Source organism: Meles meles, chromosome 4 (genome assembly GCF_922984935.1).
Source record: "Meles meles chromosome 4, mMelMel3.1 paternal haplotype, whole genome shotgun sequence".
Classification (NCBI taxonomy): Eukaryota; Metazoa; Chordata; class Mammalia; order Carnivora; family Mustelidae; genus Meles; species Meles meles.
The window spans coordinates 106,425,919-106,447,217 of record NC_060069.1 but is presented as its reverse complement, the minus strand read 5'-3'; the positions used below and the strand labels follow the sequence as shown (position 1 = coordinate 106,447,217).

General features: G+C 37.1%; 1 protein-coding gene across 1 annotated transcript in view; it reads right to left on the bottom strand.

Annotated features, from left to right (window-relative positions):
- The window catches only part of MORC1 (MORC family CW-type zinc finger 1), a 190,733-nt gene that overhangs the window by 110,495 nt on the left and 58,939 nt on the right, over positions 1–21,299 (bottom strand). Inside the window, exons 9-12 of the mRNA XM_046003678.1 lie at positions 15,665–15,790; positions 3,247–3,326; positions 2,434–2,504; positions 220–284 (exon numbers count right to left, since the gene is read on the bottom strand). Coding sequence (XP_045859634.1) covers positions 220–284; positions 2,434–2,504; positions 3,247–3,326; positions 15,665–15,790 — 342 coding nt within the window. The remainder of the gene's footprint in view (positions 1–219; positions 285–2,433; positions 2,505–3,246; positions 3,327–15,664; positions 15,791–21,299) is intronic.

Genomic DNA, 21,299 nt, shown 5'->3' with positions numbered 1-21,299 from the left:
ATGTAAATACATGTATGCATACAAATATAAATTTTATAAATATTCTCATTGATTATGTGGTTGGGGGATTTTGACCATATTATGCTTAATATAATAAGAGGTCGAAGGCCAAGAAAGAGAAATTATCAAATTAACCACCAAATCTGTCTCCTCAGAAATCAGAATTTGTTTTATCAAAGTGCAGAGGATTCCAGTAGAACAGAAAATCTTACATCTTACCTCTGTTTCTCTTTAAGAATCTTACGCTTTGCTTCTACATCTTCCAAAGCTTTCTGTAATATGTCCTGGAGAAGTACATTTGGTTAGGAGAGAACATAATTCTATTAAATTAATGAAAGCTGAGCTGATATTTATTATCCTATTATCCAAATGTTTCACAAGGGTAATAGTGATAGGTCACATTGCCTAATGCAACTGTACCATGGTAGAGCCTCAATAAATACTTGATAAATGATTCAGTTCCAGTAGCTAAGAGGACACACCAAATCCTAACCCACAGTTCTCTTTTTGCACATATTCCAATGTTCTCTCTCTGCCTTTTAGAAAAGAGCCATTGCTCCCTGTAAGGTCATACTGGCTTTCACACAAATTACACAAAAGCTTAGCAAAGTCATATGATGTACTAATACACTGAATGACTTTGACTTTTGTCTGTGAGAACAACAACAAAAAATGCTAAATCGCAGGAGCAATCACTAAGGCTTCTTCAGGAAAAACAAAGTTGTTATTAAAAAATTTTGTCAGTCACCATAAGAAAATGTCTCCTTTACATCAAGTACCAGATACCCCAAATACTACTCCCCAAACTGTCCCTTAATAGGTTAGCCCATCCTTAGGCTTTCTGCCTTTCAGAGAGTACCTCAATACAAATGCCCACCTGTCTTTATCCTCTTTTTTATCTTGATCTACTGGCTCATTCAACTGCCCTATCTCTACAGTACTCTCCCTCTAACCAGGCAGAAAAGAAATAATGCACTGTTTATATTTAACAAATAACAACAGGTTTTTTAATGTGCTCTATCCACCTGATGTGAAAGATGGTCGTCTCATTCAGTGAGTAAACCACTCACTGAATACTATTTTCCTTGACTTTAAAGTAAAAGCAAATGGTAAAATGGTTAAGTATTTCGCTTCGAATGCAACCACTCAACTGCCTCAAGGAATTTAAGAGGTTGGAAGCCAAGGTCATTCTGCTTTGCTCTCTTTGCTGAGCAACAAAGCAAGGTGGTCAAAGACTTCCCCACCCTTCCTGTCATGCACTCAGAACACAGAGCAAAGAAGCAGTGAGGTAAGGATAAGGCAAGAAGAAAGCAAGGTCCTGACCCATTAGGAAGAGTCTGTTTCCCTTGTCTCTCAAATACATAAAGCCAAGGAAATCGATTCCCTCAAGACAGAATTTAAAAAGCTTAAGCCTTTCTTTAAAAATCAGTAACAGTAAGATAGGTCTATGTTTACCTTAAAATAATAATTGAAAAGGAAAAAAAATTAGATAATTTTGGGAAAGCCATAGATAACTTTGGGGCATTACCAGGTGCTACTCTTTGATTTTATTCCCAATTCATCTTTAGAGATGAGAGAGCTCTGTATCAGCCCTTGTCCTTGAAAGTTTAAGGGCAAATCACAGAAAGGATTCATCTACTGAGTCTGCAGAAAAGGATGAAGGAAAGGTGAAATGAATCAATTTTTTTCTCCTTACACCTTTGTATTCCTTTATATGCAAGCAAATGAAATGTTGCTTCATAATTCACCATGGTAGAAAGCTTTGTACCACATTTTTGGTAAAAGCTGGCAAACTTAGAACACATGTTCTGCAGCAATATTCTTTTCCTTAGTTGCCATGCATTATAATTAATAATAATAGTTCTTTGTAACCTATCTTACTCATGGGCATACTGCAAGGATTACAGAAAATGTTTATGAACTGTATGGAGCAACTTCTAAGAAAAGAGCTTTGTAAGCTGGAAGTACTGTTATTAATATTCATAATTATAGCACATAATTCCTAGCACCAGAAGAAAGGATGGCTTATTAGTCTTCTCCTTGCTTCCCCCATTTATTCAGGTCTGTAGGGAGCAATAATTTGAAAAGATATTTTCAAGGAAACTTGATAGGCTAGTTTTTTTCTGCTAGTTTTTCATTATTTTCTCCTTTTCTCTTATTGCTTTTCATTTTAAAGAAATGAGCTGCAGTATTCTTCTCCACTCTTCTAAATTCACTCCACGTTGCTTATCTTTGCTCTCAGACTCAGCCTTCTCTCACTGCTGATGCTCCTCTCCTTTTCCTGCACGCCTGTGTTCTGTTTACTTGAGTGAAAATCAACTTAAGCTTCTGAGCTTGTCTGTGTTTATAAGTTTGGGAAGTAAATGATAAGAGACAACTGTGTGCAGGAAAAGCAAATGACACTTTGCCATTTAAGAAGGCTATGTGTCATACCTCGGCAGAAGACAAAGAAGTCCTGTCAGGCTGGTTTACTGTGATTTGTGCCTCCTTCAATAGGAGTTCAGCTGGAAGCAGAAGCAAGATCATTACAACACCAGGAAAATTCTTTCAAGCAATTTTAAGTGAGAGGTAGATAAACACACACACACACACACACACACACACACACACACGCTATGGCTGTGACCAGTGGGAATGGCTTATAGACAATAATCTCGGAAAATCCTATACTCCTTACATAGGTCTCACACATGCCAGATGGAGGCAGCCACATGGGCTTCCTCTTAGACATTACAGTTGACAGGGCATAACTTTATACATACCAATTAAAGAGTTAGGACTGAATGTTTGGCTCACTAAAAACTCTCTAAAATCCATGAAATATAGATTAAAATTACTCCTTGCTCCTGGACCCCCAGGAAAGGATGGCTTTGTCCTCTTGTGGTGGGGTGGGGGGAGTGAATGTGTAGAACATTCCTTCTTGACGTGCACGTCATGCTAGTCTCTAAAATGATCTAACTCAGCATCATGCCAATCAGAACTTCCTATATCAATATATACCAACCTAGTTCCAAGGGTGTACTTGGAATAATAGATAGTAATGAGATATAGCAATATATGTTATAATAATAAATACCACCATAATTAAACAAAGGCAGAGACAGAAAAATGTGTTATGAAGTTCCTGAGAAGCAGGAATTTGATTAATTGTGGTCATTCCTACCATGCTAGAACAGTACATATCTCAGAATAAATGCACAATTAATGGCTGACTGAGCAATGATTAGGTCACAGGTAATTACATACCAATTTTGACAGTTTCTTCTGCCTTCTTAACTTCATTTTTAAATGCTCCTTTAAAAGAAGACGTGACATACAGATACTTTCTGAAGAGAAATAAGAAAGAACATAAGTCAGATGACCATTTTGAAGTTCATAATACTTAGAGAATATTCTTTAGGAAGAATATATAATCCGGATATACAAATTGTTAAGAAAGATTCATAGAATAAGTTGCATCCAACTGATAAACAAGCAAATTTTATGCTTAGGAAGAAATTCCTTGCCTTTCAGTATTTGGCAATTTTGCTTTTTGAAAGGGAACTTCAGGAGAGAAATAACAAAATTTCTGCCTATACAAATGTTCATTGATACACGTAAAATAGGATAATTTTCTTAAAAAGAAAAATTTCTACGTAACTGACACATTATCAACGTTTCTAGTTAATATACATAACCCTCTTACTCAGGCCATAGACACTGGATAAACCAGTTCTCCAGTCCCAAACAACTATCTTTAACTAAAATGATCAGAAACACAAAGAACCATCAAGTAAAGAAATAAACAAATAAATACATTTAAAACAATTATATGTTTACCTTAACTATATACCTCATTCTGTAACTTTTGCCTCTTACCCTTATAAGCCCAGGAGCTCACTAGTCTCTGAAACCTTCCATGTTTAGAAAGGCATCAAATGTTCAGCCAGAGATGGGGAGAAGCCTGCAGATCATCCCTGGAAGCCAAAATGTCTATAGACATCTAAAAAGAGGCATTTGCTCAGGCAGAGGGAGAGTCTAAATCTATATGGCCCTGGGGCATCTGGGTGGCTCAGTCAGTTAAGCATCTGCCTCTTGATTTGGGCTCAGGCCATGATCTCAGGGTCTTGGGATCAAGCCCCAGTCAGGTTTCCTGCTCAGTGGGGAGCCTGCTTCTGCCTCTCCTTCTGCCCCTCCCTCTGCTCGTGGGCACACTCCCTCTCTCAAATAAATAAAATCTTAAAAAAAAGAAAAAGAAGTAGCAAGATAAATTCCTTTTCTCTTAAGACTCTGAAGGATTTGTAGAAGTCTGTCCTGTTACCTAGATGAAAAGGCTTAAATGCTAAAAAAAAACAAAAAAAAACAAAAAAACAACCAAAAACTAAATGTCATCCTATATTCATCTACTTCTATGACTTAATGATCTAGTCTCTTTATGGCTAACTTTAAGGTTCATTTTCCAATGGATTACAGTTAATCATAAGAATTGAATACCCATAAAATCTAAGGTAAAGTAATTCTGTTTTTTCCCTTGATTTTCTTGTACAAAGAATATTATTCTTTTAAGTCACACCCAAGGTGTATTCCAAATCAATCTCTATTACATTTAGAAAACAGCAAAACCTAAGTTTTAAAGTAAAAAATTACCGGTTTCGATACACTGGAATTACCATTTATTTTTTGAAAAATCACACGTTAATCACATAATTAATCTGGTATGAATCGTTCATTTTAAATCTTTCTTTTTTTTAAACAAAGTGAAATTAAGGAGAAACTTTGAACAATGAAGTGATCCTATAAAATGGCTATGAATTAAACTATTCAAGCATTTTACAGACTGTGCTTACAGCCCTAGAAAATAAAAGTGGCACAGAGGTGCCAACTACACATTAGTGCTTGCTTTTAAACAACTAAGACCAACACAGCATGTGCTCTCTTTGTAGTCTGCTTCCGAGATAACCTGGTCCCAGACGCTCTGGAACATCTCAGATGATCTGCATCCTTGCACAATTTAAATTTTACAATTGTTCATACCAATTTTAGAAAGCTAACAAACAAATATATGTAGTTGTGGAAACTCAGTGTAATGAATCTGACCATTGTCATAAGGAAAGAATTTTCCGTCAATCCCCATCCATAATCGGGAGTCTACTTCAGCCAGACACTTCTAATCTTCCTACTGGTGGACTCTTGCAGATAAAAATGCCTTTAAAAGCCAGGGCAATGCACACCCTGGAGGACAAGAAGAGAATCCATCCAACTGTCTATTTCTCCTTCCTTGCATCTGGGGGCAGGGGAATAGGGTTCCCTCTATGACTAGGCCTCCAGTTCTTCAGGGGTTAGAACTCTTTCCAAACCCATCTCCCAAACTTCGCCTTTACTTGACACTTCTGCCCACAACGCTAGGCTTCAGCCTTTGCCCTCATACTGTTTCTGCTTTCTCTCTAAACCACTGCGTTCTGCCACATTGTAGGCCTTCACTCTCCCTTCCCCCATTTCACCTTCTACCTCCCTGATTCTTTCCATCAATGAAGCTGCATTCAAATATTTGATGTTCACTTATTACATAAAGCAATTTATTGAAGAATTTCTTCTGAAGGAGTTGAAAAAAGATAAGGTCAATGAAAATATTGAGGGAAATGAAAACTAAAACAATATAAATGTTTTGCTCCTCAGAATGATAAAAATGAAAAAAAGAAATATTGTTAATAGCAAGTGTAGATTTGGAACCAGACAAAAGGGCACTTGGTTTAAGAATAAACTGGGTCTTCTTGGAAGGAAAATTAATGGTGCACCCATTAAAATTAATGGTGTTATCTCTTTTCTAACTCAGAAATTTACTTCCGAAGTCTGTTCCACAGAAATAATGACATATTAGCATAAATACACATCTGTCCAATGATGCCCAAGCATGTCCAGTTTAGCACTGTAACAATAAAAGCCTAAAAATCCTAAATACATGCAACAAAGTTAAATAAGCCATAGAGTACTACATAATATATTTTTAAAATGACAGAGAAAGGTCTCCAAGAGATAATTAAGTGAAAAGAGCAAGCTGCATATGAATTTTATGTTTTATTTTATTTATTTATTTTTTAAAGATTTTATTTATTTACTTGACACAGAGAGATCACATGTAGATGGAGAGGCAGGCAGAGAGAGAGAGAGAGGGAAGCAGGCTCCCTGCTGAGCAGAGAGCCCGATGCGGGACTCGATCCCAGGACCCTGAGATCATGACCTGAGCCGAAGGCAGCGGCTTAACCCACTGAGCCACCCAGGCGCCCGAATTTTATGTTTTAAAAAAGAATTCTATGTACAAATGTGTTTGTGTACACACACATGTATGTGTGTAAATGTGTGTAAGACAATCTGGAAGAGTATTTATTAAACTTCTAGCAGAAGTTCCCATCTGGGGAGACTATGGATTGGTAGAGCACAGAGTAAATGCCAACTGGCAAAGGGGGGTTTTAGTTATTTGATTTTTTTTCCCCAATAACCTAACTGTATTATTTGTATTTTTATTAATTTTATACTTTTAAGAGCAAAATAGAAAAATAGAACTCTTCCCCCCAAGAGAAATAAAAATATGAAAACAAAGTGATTTTTAAGGTTTTATGTTACAGATGTATAGAGTATAGCATAATAAGGCATCTTGAGTGAGTATTTCAATCATAGCCACCTTCAGAAATTAAAACTTTTATTGGCACTTAATATATTGTCACATATACAAAATTTGTGAAAGACATTTTGGCTAACACAAACTATAGCATTTTAAGTTTTTGAGTTGGTCAAATGACTACAAGTAAAGAAAACTACAGTTCCTAACTTTTATTGATGCAGAAAAAATTAGCCCATGGTTAACTATGTTACTGAATTCACAATCATAACTATTTCCTTTTTTAAAATTATGTGAGTTTATCTAGTTAGTCATACTATGAAATAGCTATAGTCCTTAAGTATTCATCAAAACATGTAATGAGGCATGATCAAAAATTTTCTGGCCAGTAGAATATTGATAGCTACACCTGGATGTCGAATGGACCACTCAAACTTAGCTCGTTCACAGTGGGTAGAGAGAACTCCACTCACCATCTCTCTTCACCCCTACCCAACATCTTCCCTATCATTCCTAAGACTGTGCTCAGGCAAAAAACTTAGAAGGCATCCATCACTCCATTTCCTCCCCACTCCACACCCAATCCATCATCAAGTCTTGCTGGCTCTGTCTTTTTTTTTTTTTTTTTTTTTTTTTTTGCTTTGTAATCAGTATATTAAGGAGACATTCATACGTTCCAATTGCTTAATTCTGAGAACCAGATTTAAGCTTGTGAACATGACTTTTAAACATACAATTAAAGTTATTCATCATAAATTGCTATACTACCAACATTAAATTACAGTTACTTCAGAGCGTAAGTTATTTAAAGTAAGCCTGTAACATACCTTAAAAAAAAAAACAAAAACCTTCCTATATCATACATGCAAACTTCTCCACGTAAATGTCTCTTCGCTCTAAGTTACCCTGTTCCCGAAGCCACTACTCTGAAGCTTATCATGGTCCAAAGAGAAGGAAAAAAAGTATAACCAGGACTGATATATATATATATATATATATATATATATATATATATATACATGTAAGTATATATATATTTTAAAAAAGGGACAAAAAGGATGGCACAGAAGGGAGTGCAATTCTACAAGTGCAAGCCCTCAAGCAGCAGCATATGATAAACCCCTTCTTCAAAGAGGTATCCTTTCCATCACTGATACCACAGGCCAAATTACATAGCATGCCATCTTCAAGTAACAGTTGAGGCAATAAATGCAGAGGCATCACAATGAATCCCACTGAACATAACTATAGACCAACACTTCTCTACCAATTCTCTGTCTGATTTGCTGGCTCTGCCTTTACAGCATATCTATAACCTGAACACTACTCATGACTGTACCACTACCACTCCAGCTCAGGCCGCCTGTACCTGAAATACAGTAATGGTAACCTGTGCCACCTTCCTTCCTCTTTTCTTGTCCCATAAAATCAATTCTCCACTCAGCAGCCAGAATTGAAAAAAAAAAAAAAAAAAAAAAAACAGAATAATCTTTTTAAAACATAAATCAAGTAATGCTGCTTTTTCTCAAAACTCTTTACATTCTCAATACAACCTCTTCTTGCCATGCTGCTCAAGGTCCTATAGGATCTGTTCCTATCTACCTCATCTCTTCCCCATCACAGTGCTCTAGCTATACTTGCCTTCTAACCCTTTAAACTTACCTTTACAGTTACTCTCCTCTCTTCAAGGAGACATCTTCCCATAAAGTTCTTGCATGACTCACTGCGGTATTCACCTTGTTAAGACATCCTCTTGACAGTAATTACCCCTGGTATTCATGCTTTGTGTAGTGCCCTCCTACACTGGCTCCAGGCTGGCCCATGTGACCAAAAGAACATGGTAGAAGTGATGGTATGTGGCTTTTGAAGCTAGGTTCTAAAAGATGGCAGTTTCTACTTTGTTCTCTTGAACTGCTCACTCTGGTAGAAGCCTGTCCCTTTGCAGTGGTCCTTGTAAAGAAGAACCCCCCTGCCAGCCATGCGAGTCAGCCAGCTTGGAAGTGTATCCTCTAGCTCCCATCAAGCCTTCAGCAACCCCAGCCAAGATGTCTCAGCAACCTCATGAGGAATCCCAAGATTAAAGCACCCAACAGAACCACTCTCCAATTACTGACCTATAGAAACTGAGGAATAACTAATGAGAAATTACTTTTATTAATAAGCCACTAAATTTGGGGGTGATTTATTATGCAAGGGTAGATAACATGTTCACTCTCTCAGTTTATTCAGCTCTCTGCTCAAAGGTTACTTACTTAGAACTAGCCCCTTTCCTTGATTTTCTATCTAGAACAGTTCTCCTCCTCCTCCTAGGTCTTTATTCCCTGCCTTACTTTGCTTCTTTTCATAGCACTTAAAATTACCCATTATTTCACTTATTTTTTATTTATTGTTTGCCTATTGTTTTTTTCTCCACTAGAATGTAAGGTTTATGAGGACAGGAATTTTCTGTTGTTGTTTGATATTACCTCACATAGGGTGGTCATTCCATCCACTTGTCACTACTCATTTGTACAGTAACAATTGATGTTTATTTGCAAATATGTTGAGAACTGCACTGAGTATTTTCATGTTTAAAACAAAACCTATTTTTATTTCAATCCTCACAACAACCCTAAGTGGCAGAGGAGTTCCCAATGCACAGTGGGTAAGAGCCAGGCTTAAGGCATTGCCAAAGGTTCACAACTAGTAAGTGACAAAATCACAACTCATCCACAACTCATTGGATGGTTTCGCTCATCCAAATTTTGTTTGCAACTTCTACCATATACCAAAAGATTAAATAATTAAAATTATACGAATTCATGAAGGGACACATAAAATGCATAGTTTGCAAAAGAGATACTTTTTAAGTATTATTAGTTTGTTTAGGTGGGTGGGATGTGAGAGGGTAGGACCCATGCCGCAAAATTGAAAGACTATCCAACAAGCATAGTATTGCAGAGTAGTCAACAGCAAACCATAAACTTAGTGTCCCTGAATAACTTACAAAGAACCATGCTGCTCCTATGAAAGCAGAATGACTCCAATTACATGTCATTTGGGCTCCTTTCCATGTTATGGGTCTTTGGCAAAACAGTTTCAATGAAGAATGAAGACCTTCAGATACTTTATCCCTGTCTCCCTTAAAGAGCTTTCAGAAGTGACCACTTTACATCTATCTTTAGACGTAACATGCAGAGATACAATGCCTGCATAAATCTAAGAGCTACCAATCTTTCTACTAAAGCTGAAGAATTCAAAGCCAAAGAAAATCAGTACTGTTGCTATCTACAATCAAGTAACATGGCCATATATTAACTTGTCTGTATCATACAAATAAACAATATTTAATACTTCAAGAAATACAGACTTATAAAATCTTTATGTTGAAAAGATCTTAGAAATCACCTAGCTAAAATTCTTCCAAAACTAGTAACATCTTCTATAATCTAGACTTGTCCAGGGAAATCTGTCCTCATCTTGGGTGGGATTGCCTTCTATTGTAAAAGAGTATAAACTTCTTTAATCTCATGCCACACTCATGGCCTTCTCTGAATTGCTATACCTCATGCCATGTGTGTCTGGAGAAACTAAATTTGCTGTCCTGGACCCACTAGATTAGTATTCTGGCTATTAAATCTCCCAGCTGGACCAGAGACTGGTTGGTGTTCAACCATAGAAAGTTACATGAGCAACTAAACCCCTCTGGTGTGTCTCGTTCCTAAACTCTGTCCAACAGGGAAGTTTCAAATCTGTTGGCAGAAAGCCTACTCTCAGAGGGGCAAGTGCTAGGCACATAAAGCAGACATTGATGTATCCAAAGCAACACTGGGATGTTGTTTCATTTCTCTAGAACACTCTTCCTGAAAACACTGAGTCAAAGGAGGCAGTGAGGCAGGTGTCACAGCTCTCTGTTAACTCGTCTTCTCTGAATATCCTTATAACACCAATGGAAAAAGGTAACCTGTGTCTCTTCCTTGCAAAAATACCTAATACTGCCATCACACTGAGTTTGACTAACTCTGTCTTCAACTTCCATCCAGCCATCCAAGTTCTGCCCTCTGGAGTTCCAGGTATCACATGATAAGGCTAACACATTTTCATTCAGGCCCCTCTCTCTCCTCTCAAAATGAGGGTCAGTTCCATCAATGACCCCCTATCAAATAGCTCATTTCCTGTGAGCTAGTAAGTCAATGTCCATCCCAAAGCATTCCCATCTGAACATGGCCCTCCAGGCATGGTAGAAGCAGGATATGGTTTATCAGTACTATCACAATCTTGTTCTGCTAAGTTCTATAAACATTTTTAGCAACTCTGTCACACTATCAGCTTATCCTAAGCTTGTGGTCAATTAAGTCATCTATACTTTTTATTTCTTTTTCCATGTAAAACGCTCTTAAGTCTATGCTTATATGATAGATCTTTTAAATCTAAACTCAGGGCTGTACATTAGTGATACCACATTTATCTTCTGGACTTCAGCTCTTTCATATCTTGTTTCAGTTATGCCTAATAGAAGATATTCCTCCCAGTTCAGGGTCTAATATGAATTCAAACATGTTTGTTTTTTATCCAAGTTACTGATAAAAAATATTGAACATAATATGATCAAGGAAGGACACCAATGATATGACACCAAAAATTCCTATCTAGTCCTCTTCTGAACTTGTTAGAGATCTTGGGAAAAAAGTAGCTAAAACAACTGTAATTTTACCAAGAATAAAACGTAGTATTCTTTTTTCTGTTTGCTACAAAAATACAGAAAATGATTAACCACAAAGTACAGTCATATGTTCTTATAAATAATACTTCAGGGTTCATTTCTAGAGGTTTATTAGAGTCTGGGTGGACAAAGTATTTAATCACTTTTTAATACCTTTTACATGCCCCTACTTTGATCAAATAGGGTCATTTCCAGCTCTTAATTTGTTCTGATGCAGCCATGAGAGAGCTATAATGCCCTTCAAGAAAGAAAGGAAAGGAAAGGAAAAAGGAAAAAAGGAAAAGAGAAAAGGAAAAAGGAAAAAGAAAGGAAAAGGAAAAAAGGAAAGAAAGGGAAAAGGAAAGGAAAGGAAGGGTTAACCTACTAGGGATGAGATAACATGGAGGAGCTGTAAAATTTCTTACACAAAAATCCTGCCTCCAGAGAACCTGTGAGGGAAGTTATATGCAAGTAAATATGGCAGAGAGAGAGGTAAGCCTAAAAAGGACAAAGCCATAAAGGATTAAATCTGTCCATACCGTAAATACCAAATACCAGATTTTACAGTTTATCAGAACCCCAAAGGAAACTTTGCAAAGGTGCAGACCTCCTTAAATATCTTTTATGAAACAAAAGAAGCATTTATACTATCTCTATTTCCTAGTAACACATACCTGAGAATATAACTTTGAAAAGTGAATAAAAAATATACTAGAATGGGAAACAGTTATCACTCAATACCAGTAATTTAGGTACCCGACATTCAATTTATTATAATTCCCTGAGAAAATGAGACAATTCCACATTTTCCTTTGGCTTAAACCATTTTTTACCCAAACTCACCAAGAGAGAAGTAATTTAATTTGAAAAGATCAGCTATATTGATTGATCCAGGAGACCCTTGGTACTTCCCAGAAGAGTAAGACTGATGGAAAGGAAGCATCACTTTGATGTAAACTGGGAAACATGTAGGAGACTTATAAAGAAAGTCTCGGGCATGATACATTTCACTTTTCAACTATAATCTGCAGTATAATCAGAAATGAAAGTAAAGCAGGGAGACAGTCCAAGACGGTAGCACAGGAAGATCCTGATCACCTCTACCCATGGATACACGGAAACTATACCTACACGTAAAGCAATTCCTCCTGAAGAACTGACAGCTGACCGAAAGAGCTTCTGCACAACAAACAACAGAGGTGAAAAGGTGACAGTTTTCCCTGTAAGATTAGGAACAAGACAAAGATGCCCACTCTCACCACCACTTTTATTCAACATAGTACTGGAAGTCCTAGCTACAGCAATTAGGCAAGAAAAGGAAATAAATACATCCATAATTAGGAAGAAAGTAGTAAGTCTATCACTATTTACAGATAACAGAGTACTACACATAAAAAAACAAAGAGATCATCAAAAAACTATTACAACTAATATACGAATTTGGTAAAGCCTCAAGATACAAAATTAACATACAGAAATTGGCTGTGTTTCAAAGGGAAAGAGATAAAGACAGAGAGAGAGAGAAATCAAGAAATAGACTCTTAACCATAGAGAACAAACTGATGGTTACCAGAGGGGAGACGGGTAGGGGCTTGGGTTAAATATGTGATGGGATTAAGGAGTGCACTTGTTGTGATGAGCACTGGGCAATGTATGGAAGTCGTGAATTGCCAAACTGTACAGTACAGCTGAAATTAATATAACAGTCTTAAATGAATGAATAAATAAATAAATTGATTAAAAAAAGAAACTGGCTGCAGTCCTATATGCTAGTAATAATCTATCAGAAAGAGAAATTAAGCAAACAATCCCGTTTACAATTACATCAAAAAGAATAAACACCCAGGAATAAATTTAACGAAGGAGGTGAAAGACCTGTACTCCAAAGACTGTAAGGCACTGATGAAAGAAACTGGGACAAAAATAAATGGAAAGATATCTCAATGCCATAGACTGGGAGAATTAATATCATTAAAATGTTCATACTACACAAAGCAATCTACACATTCAATGCAATCCTCATCAAAATACCAATGACATTTTCCACAAAACTAGAACAAAGAATCCTAGAATTTGAATGGAACCACAAAGGACCCCAAGTAGCCAAAGCAATTTTGGGGGAAAAAAAAAAAAACAAGCTGGAGATCATTCCTCCAGATTTCAGATATACTTCAAAGCTATAATAATCAGAAAAGTTTGGTCCTGGTATGAAAACAGACACACAAGATCAATGAAGAGGAACAGAGAGCCCAGAAATAAACTCACACATATATGGTCAATCAATCTATGATAAAGGAGGAAAGGACATACAATGGGGAAAGTACAATCTCTTCAAAAAATGATGCTGGGGAAACTGGACAAATGCATGTGAAAGAATGAACTTGATCACCATAAATTCAAAATGGATTAGACTTGACCCTAAGACCTGAAACCATGAATCTCCTAGAAGAAAACATAGATTGCAAGCTCTTTGGCACTGGTATTGGCAATATTATTTTAGAATAGTCTCAACAAGCAAGGGCAAAAACTTTAATAATTATATTATTATAATTATTATTAATATTAATAAGTATTATTATTTAAAAATTAATAAATGGATTTACATCAAACTAAAAAGTTTTTGCATAGCTAAGGAAACCATGAGAAAATGAAAAGGCAACCTACTGAATGGGAAAAGATATTTGCACAACAAACAATTGATAACTAGTTAATATCTAAAATACATAAAGAACTTATACAACTTAGTATTAAAAAAACCTGATGGATGGACCTACAGGGTACTATGCTAAGTGAAATAAGTCAGACAAAGAAAGACAAATACCATATAATTTCATTTATATGTGAAATCTAAAAAACAAATGAACAAACAAGAAAAAACAGAAACAAACTCACTGATATAAGAAATAGAATGCTGATTACCAGAGAGAGGACAGGTGAAGGCAGGCAAAACAGGTGACAGGGATTAAGAGGGACAAGCTTCCAGTTATAAAATAAATTAGTAATAAGCATGAAATGTATACCATAGGGAATACAGTCAAAATATTGTAATAACTTTGTATGGTGACAGATGATAACTAGACTTATTCACGACATACGATTAAGAGATCTATAACTTTAATACTGATATTAACATGAGTGATTGCAAGGCCCCAGGAAAGCCACTAATTTTTCATAAGAAAAAGACAACGTAACAAATGTAGGTCTATTATAAAAAGTTAATGTAGTATAGGGGAAGGAGCAGTGAATGTGAATTGGTAAAGAATCTGAAGCCAGAATATTTGAGCTCTTGTCCAGTTGGGTCAGTTCCCTATCTCTGAAATGGTGATAATCAAATGTGACCCATAGAGTTACTGCAAAAACCAAACACAACAATGTATGTAATAAGACATATATATATCAACAGCATACAAGCATTAAATGCTTCTCCCAGAAGATATTAAGCTCCTCAAAACTAGAACTAATCATTTTTATGCTTTGAACCTAGCACAATCTTAGGACTCATAAGAGACTCTGATAAATGTTTTGGTGAGTAAATGAATGACCATCCAGAAACAACACACACAAAGACTGTTCTGACTACATGTGTAATTGGGCAAGATGAATTTTGTAATACGCAAATGTCATCTTTAAAAAAGTTTATGCTGGTACAAACTTCCAGTTACAAAATAAGTTTTGGGGATGTAATGTATAGCACAGTTAACAATACTGTATTGCATATTTGAAAGTTTCTAAGAGAGATCTTAAAAGTTCTCATCACAGGAAAAATTTAATCTATGTGTGGTTATGTATGTTAACTAGACTTATGGTATAATAAGTTTATGGTATAATAAGTTATTATGGTTATAATAAATTATTTGGGTTATATGGGTATAATAAGTTATTATGGTTATAATAAGTTATTATGGTATAAGAAGTTATTATGGTATAATAAGTTATTTGGTATAAAAAAGTTTACACTAAAATACAAGTGAACCAAATTTGTAAGTATGTTCATTATACATATAAAATATACATACACATATATATGATTTAACAGTTCAAATATCTGTGTAAACAGAACACATAAGTGAACTGTGATTTGTTGAATGAACATCATAATCAAAGCCCTAAGATGCAACGGAGTAAAAAATAAAATCATCCTTGGAATGATTCTCTAACTTCGGAGTGTTCACGGCAGTGTGTTGTTATTATGGCAAAATATTTGTTACACATGATTACTCTTCAGCAAACCCTTCAGAAGCAGTCTGAATTTCATTTACAGTAGTAAAAACCTTACTATCAAATTGTAAGATTTTTACTATCAAATCACTTTGACAAGTTGAGGGAGAGGGGCATATTGATTTTATAAATAAAAACTCCATGAAGTTAATTGAAAGAAGGTGAGTTACCTGGGTCTGTAGAGGCAGTAACATAGATGTTTTGTTTTAACTCTTTTGGCCTGAATGAATATTCTCATCCAAGGTTCAAAATACAGAACAGATGTGTAGGCTCTGAATGACCATCTCTCTGGAAAACTAGAATAGAAACCATCAGGGAGATTCAAATCAAAACCACACGGAGATTCTACCTCATACCAGTTAGAATGGCCAAAATTAACAAGACAGTAAACAACATGTGTTGGAGAGGATGTGGAGAAAGGGGAACCATCTTACACTGTTGGTGGGAATGCAAGTTGGTGCAGCCAATTGGAAAACAGTGTGGGATTCCTTAAGAAATTAAAAATAGAGTTACCCTATGACCCTACAATTGCACTACTGGATATTTACCCCAAAGATACAGATGTAGTGAAAAGAAGGGCCATATGTACCCCAGTGTTCCTAGCAGCAATGGCCACAGTTGCCAAACTGTGGAAAGAACCAAGATGCCCTCCAATGGACGAATGGATAAAGAAGATATGGTCCATATATACAATGGAGTATTATGCCTCCATCACAAAGGATGAATACTCAACTTTTATATCCACATGGACGGGACTGGAAGAGATTATGCTGAGTGAAATAAGCAAGCAGAGAGAGTCAATTATATGGTTTCACTTACTTGTGGAGCATAAGGAATAACACGGAGGACATTGGGAGATGGAGAGAAGGGAACTGGGGAAAATCGGATGGGGAGATGAACCATGAGAGACTGTGGAGTCTGAGAAACAAACTGAGGGTTTTGGAGGGGTGGAGGGTGGGAGGTTGGGTGAGCTTGGTGGTGGGTATTATGGAGGGCACATATTGCATGGAACACTGGGTGTGGTGCATAAACAATGAATTCTGGGACACTGAAAAAAATTAAATTAAATTAAAAAAAATATATATCAAAGGGCACAGTGTAGAGGCTGCACCAGCAAATCTTGCAACACTCACATACCTCATTAATCAGGCCTCTAAGTACAAAGGGCAGCATAAATCACCTCCAATTTGATTATAACTGAATTTTTGTTGGCAACTGATACTAAGCAGACTTATATCAGCAATAGAAAATCCACTTCCCACTACAGCTATTGGATCAGAAGGGCAAAACCAAGTCAAACAAAATTATCCCCCTGCTCAAACATAACAAAACAACACAACAACAACAAAAAAAATCTAGGCTCCCATGAATAAGAAACATTTCCATGGAGTTCCTGTACACAGAGAAATACAATAAAAATGTTTCATTTGCATTGGAAATTATGAACAATAAATACAAAACTTCGTTCTGTAAGTGCAGTTAAGTATTAAGTATTTATGGCTAGCTGCAGGGAGAAGTCTGACAACGTGGTAAGTGAGAGGATAAAGGAGAAAAAATAAAGGACAGAAAGGCAATAAAGTGGGAGCAGACACAACGTAAATAGCCTTATGAAGAAAGCTATCCTTGTAAAACTGCACGTTGCTGGGAAATCACTGTGTTGCCATATACTAACTCCAGGGACCTTCTATATCAGAGCCCATTTATAAACTGTAAATCCTCTCCAATTAGATGAGAAATAAAGATCAAAAACAAGCCTAGCTGTGCTGTGTAAGTAGCACTCTTTACCTACTAGACCCCAGAAAAGTCTTCTATGAAGGGCTACAAGGTCAAATAGAAAGCAGGGAGCCCTATGCCCGCCATGTTGGCAGTCCTACCACAGTCTGAAGGGAGACAAAGAAGATGGAAACAGAAAGCCTGCCTAAAGGTGGGGTTGGGGGGGTGGGGAGGGCCGGCGGCTCAACTGAGTGGCAGACCACTACCAGTTACTCCATAAGAGAGGGCAGAGCTCCAAGGAATTTACCTAATTGAAGATAAGCCTGTAAGAAATCCAAGGATTTCCTGGATGGTCATAAGTTATTTCAGGACTTCTTTTAATGGTTTAAAAAGAAGTTCTTTTCAAGTAAGACTTGAGTGGAATTTCCCAATAAAAAATATATAAAAGTATCTGGTTCATGGCTGGTATTCTATAAATACTAATGCATCTTTAACATGGCCAGAGAGGCTGTCTGTACTATGGTGCTACACCATAATACTGTGGGTGACTGCGAGTACATCAGAAGCTGCCCAATCAAATACAACCTCACCTGTTAAAAGAGAAAGGAAAGGGCATTTGGGTGGCTTGGTTAAGCGACTGCCTTTGGCTCAGGTCATGATCCCAGAGTCGCTGGATGGAGTCCTGTGTTGGGCTCCCAGCTCAGCGGGGAGTATGCTTCTCCCTCTGACCCTCTCCCCTCTCCTGCACACTCCCTCTCTCTCTTGCAAATTAAAAAAAAAAAAAAAAATCTTAAAAAGAGAGATAGAGAAAAAGGGAAAAAAAAGTCACCTTGGGACACTGTAACTATTCCAAGGACTTCAAATCCTTTCTGGATCTCTTGATTAAAAATTACCCTTAGAGCCAGCAGCTTTCTTTCACTCTCCTAAAAGCTAATGTGTTCCTATCATTTGAAACTAAAAGTCAAAAGTAACTCAGAGCCGAATTTGAGAAATAATGATGAGAGATCAAACTGTGTTAGAAGAGTTTGGGTTTTAAAGAAATATTATACAAAAACAAAATAAGGAAACTGTTACTTCTACATTTGATAGCTCACGTTTTGTCTGCATCTAATAAATACCTTTAGGTAAACAGTCCTAGCAGGTGTATTGGTGAGACTCAAGACTTCCCCTGTGTTAGGAAATTCATAGGAAGGGCTCATGGGACTTAGCACAGAGTTGTACTTATGGCTAAGTATTATCATAGTGATGTGGTAAGGATATACAGTGGATCATAATGGGGAAAGACAGGTGGGGTATGAAGGAATATGGCTGCAGCTTTCTTGTGTTTTTCCTTCTCATGATGGGTCAGAGCTCATTCTTCCCCCACTTATGAAAATACAGTAACATGTGTGTGATGTTGCTGCCTATGGAAGGCCTTTAGAGACTGCACTGAAGGGTTTCACTGGCAGTTGGCCTGCTAGCCTGTATCAAAATTCCAGAATAAACCATACTGTTTGCTTAATTTAGATACAGTGAGCCAACCTTATTTGTTAGGGAAAGTTTCTATCAGGGTGGGACCAGCCAAGGGCCAACCTTGAAAGCAAGAATTTCTATGGACGAAAGCCTTCCATGTTAACCCTTTTATATACACGTGCCACTTCAAAAGTTCCTCGTTATTTGTAACAAACAGAATGGCAATACTTCTTATGCTATTGTGATGTCTGTGATAGAAAGAAGACAAAGGTAGCTAAATATAAAAGCTACATATGAAACAGGCAACCCAAATATAACTTTGGAACTTCTCCATATGATGTTTAAGGGCCTTCATCATCTGGCCACCAATTAACTCCCCAGCCCCATTACTTGCCAGCTGTAGATAGAGACCTGAGCGTGGCATTGAGGACCACGCTCAGGTCTCCGGATAGTGGTCATGCTTTCTTAAGAAATCGTAAGATCCAGGTCTTAGCACATTCAATTCCTTGGCCATTTTTGGTTAGCACCTTTTTCCCCTTCACAATGCAACTTGAGATCTCCTGTCCTCCTCAAGCCTTCCTGCACTCCCCAAGATTGGGTGAATCAAGTGGCTTTGGTGCTCCCCTTCTTCTTCTGGGCCTCCCCATCACAGCACTTGCTACTTAACAGTGTCACTGTCTTTATTTATCTGTACCCCCTTCACGTTGAAAGCCCCATGAGGCTAGCTAGCATCTGCATCAATAAATATTTGTTGAATCAATGATAATTATTCAGGACTTCCTTGGCTTAATTTAGAATGAACAACAGGGGATTCCCATTACAAGAAAGACTTTTTAATGACTGATCATCTTCAATGATGATGCTATCAATCTTTATAAATAAAGCCATTTACTTGGGAAACTGAAATATCAGAGTACTAAGTTATCTTCAAAAGATCTAAGAAAAAAATACTGCTATTCCCCACCCACCAGGAACTACTTCACATATTTTTTTCAAGAAGTATTCTCTTGAAAAAAAGAAAGGCATTTGTCTTTCTCTTCTGTCTTGAACTCTGCTGTAAGTACGCACATCTCTATCTTTGTATCTCTCTCTCTTTCGTTTTCTATTTAACTGGCTATAATAAACTAACGAAAGGAAGAGAGAGCACCACCCAACACACACACATGCACACACACACACAGAGCCACATGACAGACATGGGGAAAAAAGAGTGTTCTGAGTTGGAAACTGGCTTGAAAGTTTGTGGAATAAGAACAGATGGAGTCGCCTATGAGTCTGTCTCCAGTTCAGCATTTGGGTATTCTTATAAAGTCCCTATTTCAGCCTGCAGCTGTGTCTGTGGCCTCGGTGTGGCCTCTTTCTTCTCCCAGTCTAGGCACACTGTTCTGCTACTGTTTTAAGTGTTGTTTTATATGGGGTATATCATGGGTACATCGGTATGGTCACCAAACTGTTAAGGACAGGACAGGGGCCAGAAAGAGAGGTCCCATGGCCAGTGTCACATCTCCTTCATTTACCAATTCAGAATCTCTGTGGCTGGAGTCTGAGAATGTAAATTTTTTAAAACTACTCAGGTGATTCCTTTAACTCTTCCAAGTTTTGAGAACCACTGGTTTGGTTGACCTACTGGACAGGGTAGTAGGCAAGAAAGACTGCCTGAAAGACAGAAGTAGGTGTTTGGATGCAGGACACCCTCTACATTGATCCACAATGGGTACACAGACTCCCAATGAACTGCCCTTGCAAGGTCCAAGTTGAGAAAATGACTTTAAACTCCAGACACTAAATTAGATTCCTTTTGGAATATCTCAGAAGTGCCATATTTTTATTCATGAAAATACTGCATATTATAACCAAAATTGTTTTCTAAATTTATTGTTAAAGTTCCTACAAAATCTCTGAGGAGTTCTTAAAGTTAAAATTAACAAGGCCTACATTATCTTGAGTATAAAGAAGTGCAGTAAGGTTTTTAACTAGTTTAAATTCTGAACTATGAAGGGGCTAACCAAATTTAATCTTAGGGTGGATTATACCTAAGAGAAATGTCAACTCAGAGAGGTAATTTAAAAGAAGAGTTATAAGCTATGCAAAGTAATGGAAGTGCTTCTGTCATACCCACGGTATGGCAAGCAGCACATTACAATTTGAAGCTGTAACTTTTGATGTGTTCCCAGCCAGCTCAGTTAAGACATAAACTAGACACAATATGGAATGCTGCCCAATGACTGTCAATTAAGGAACACACTGGCAACATGGCATCAAATTTCAAAATATTACTTAGCACAAAATTTTAACTCCATTATTCCATATTATATCACCATTCTCAGAGCTGTTTTTTAAGATGGGTTCCCCTAGCTGCCTTAGATCCTAAGCCATGATGGATTCCAGGTGTATGACAGGCCCCTTCGATGACCGCCAATTCCACGACATGACTTTTTTACAAGAGTCTGTGCTTTCTTGCATTTTCTCATAAAGTTGAATACAAAAAATATTTATAATGTTAAAAAGGCAAGTCACAAAAGCAACATGGCACAGGGAAATTTCACACACACAATAGAACAGGTACAATGCTCACATGGTCTCAACCCCCAAAAAGGGAATCAGGAAAAATGTTATAGGAGTGATCAAGTCTTCACAATA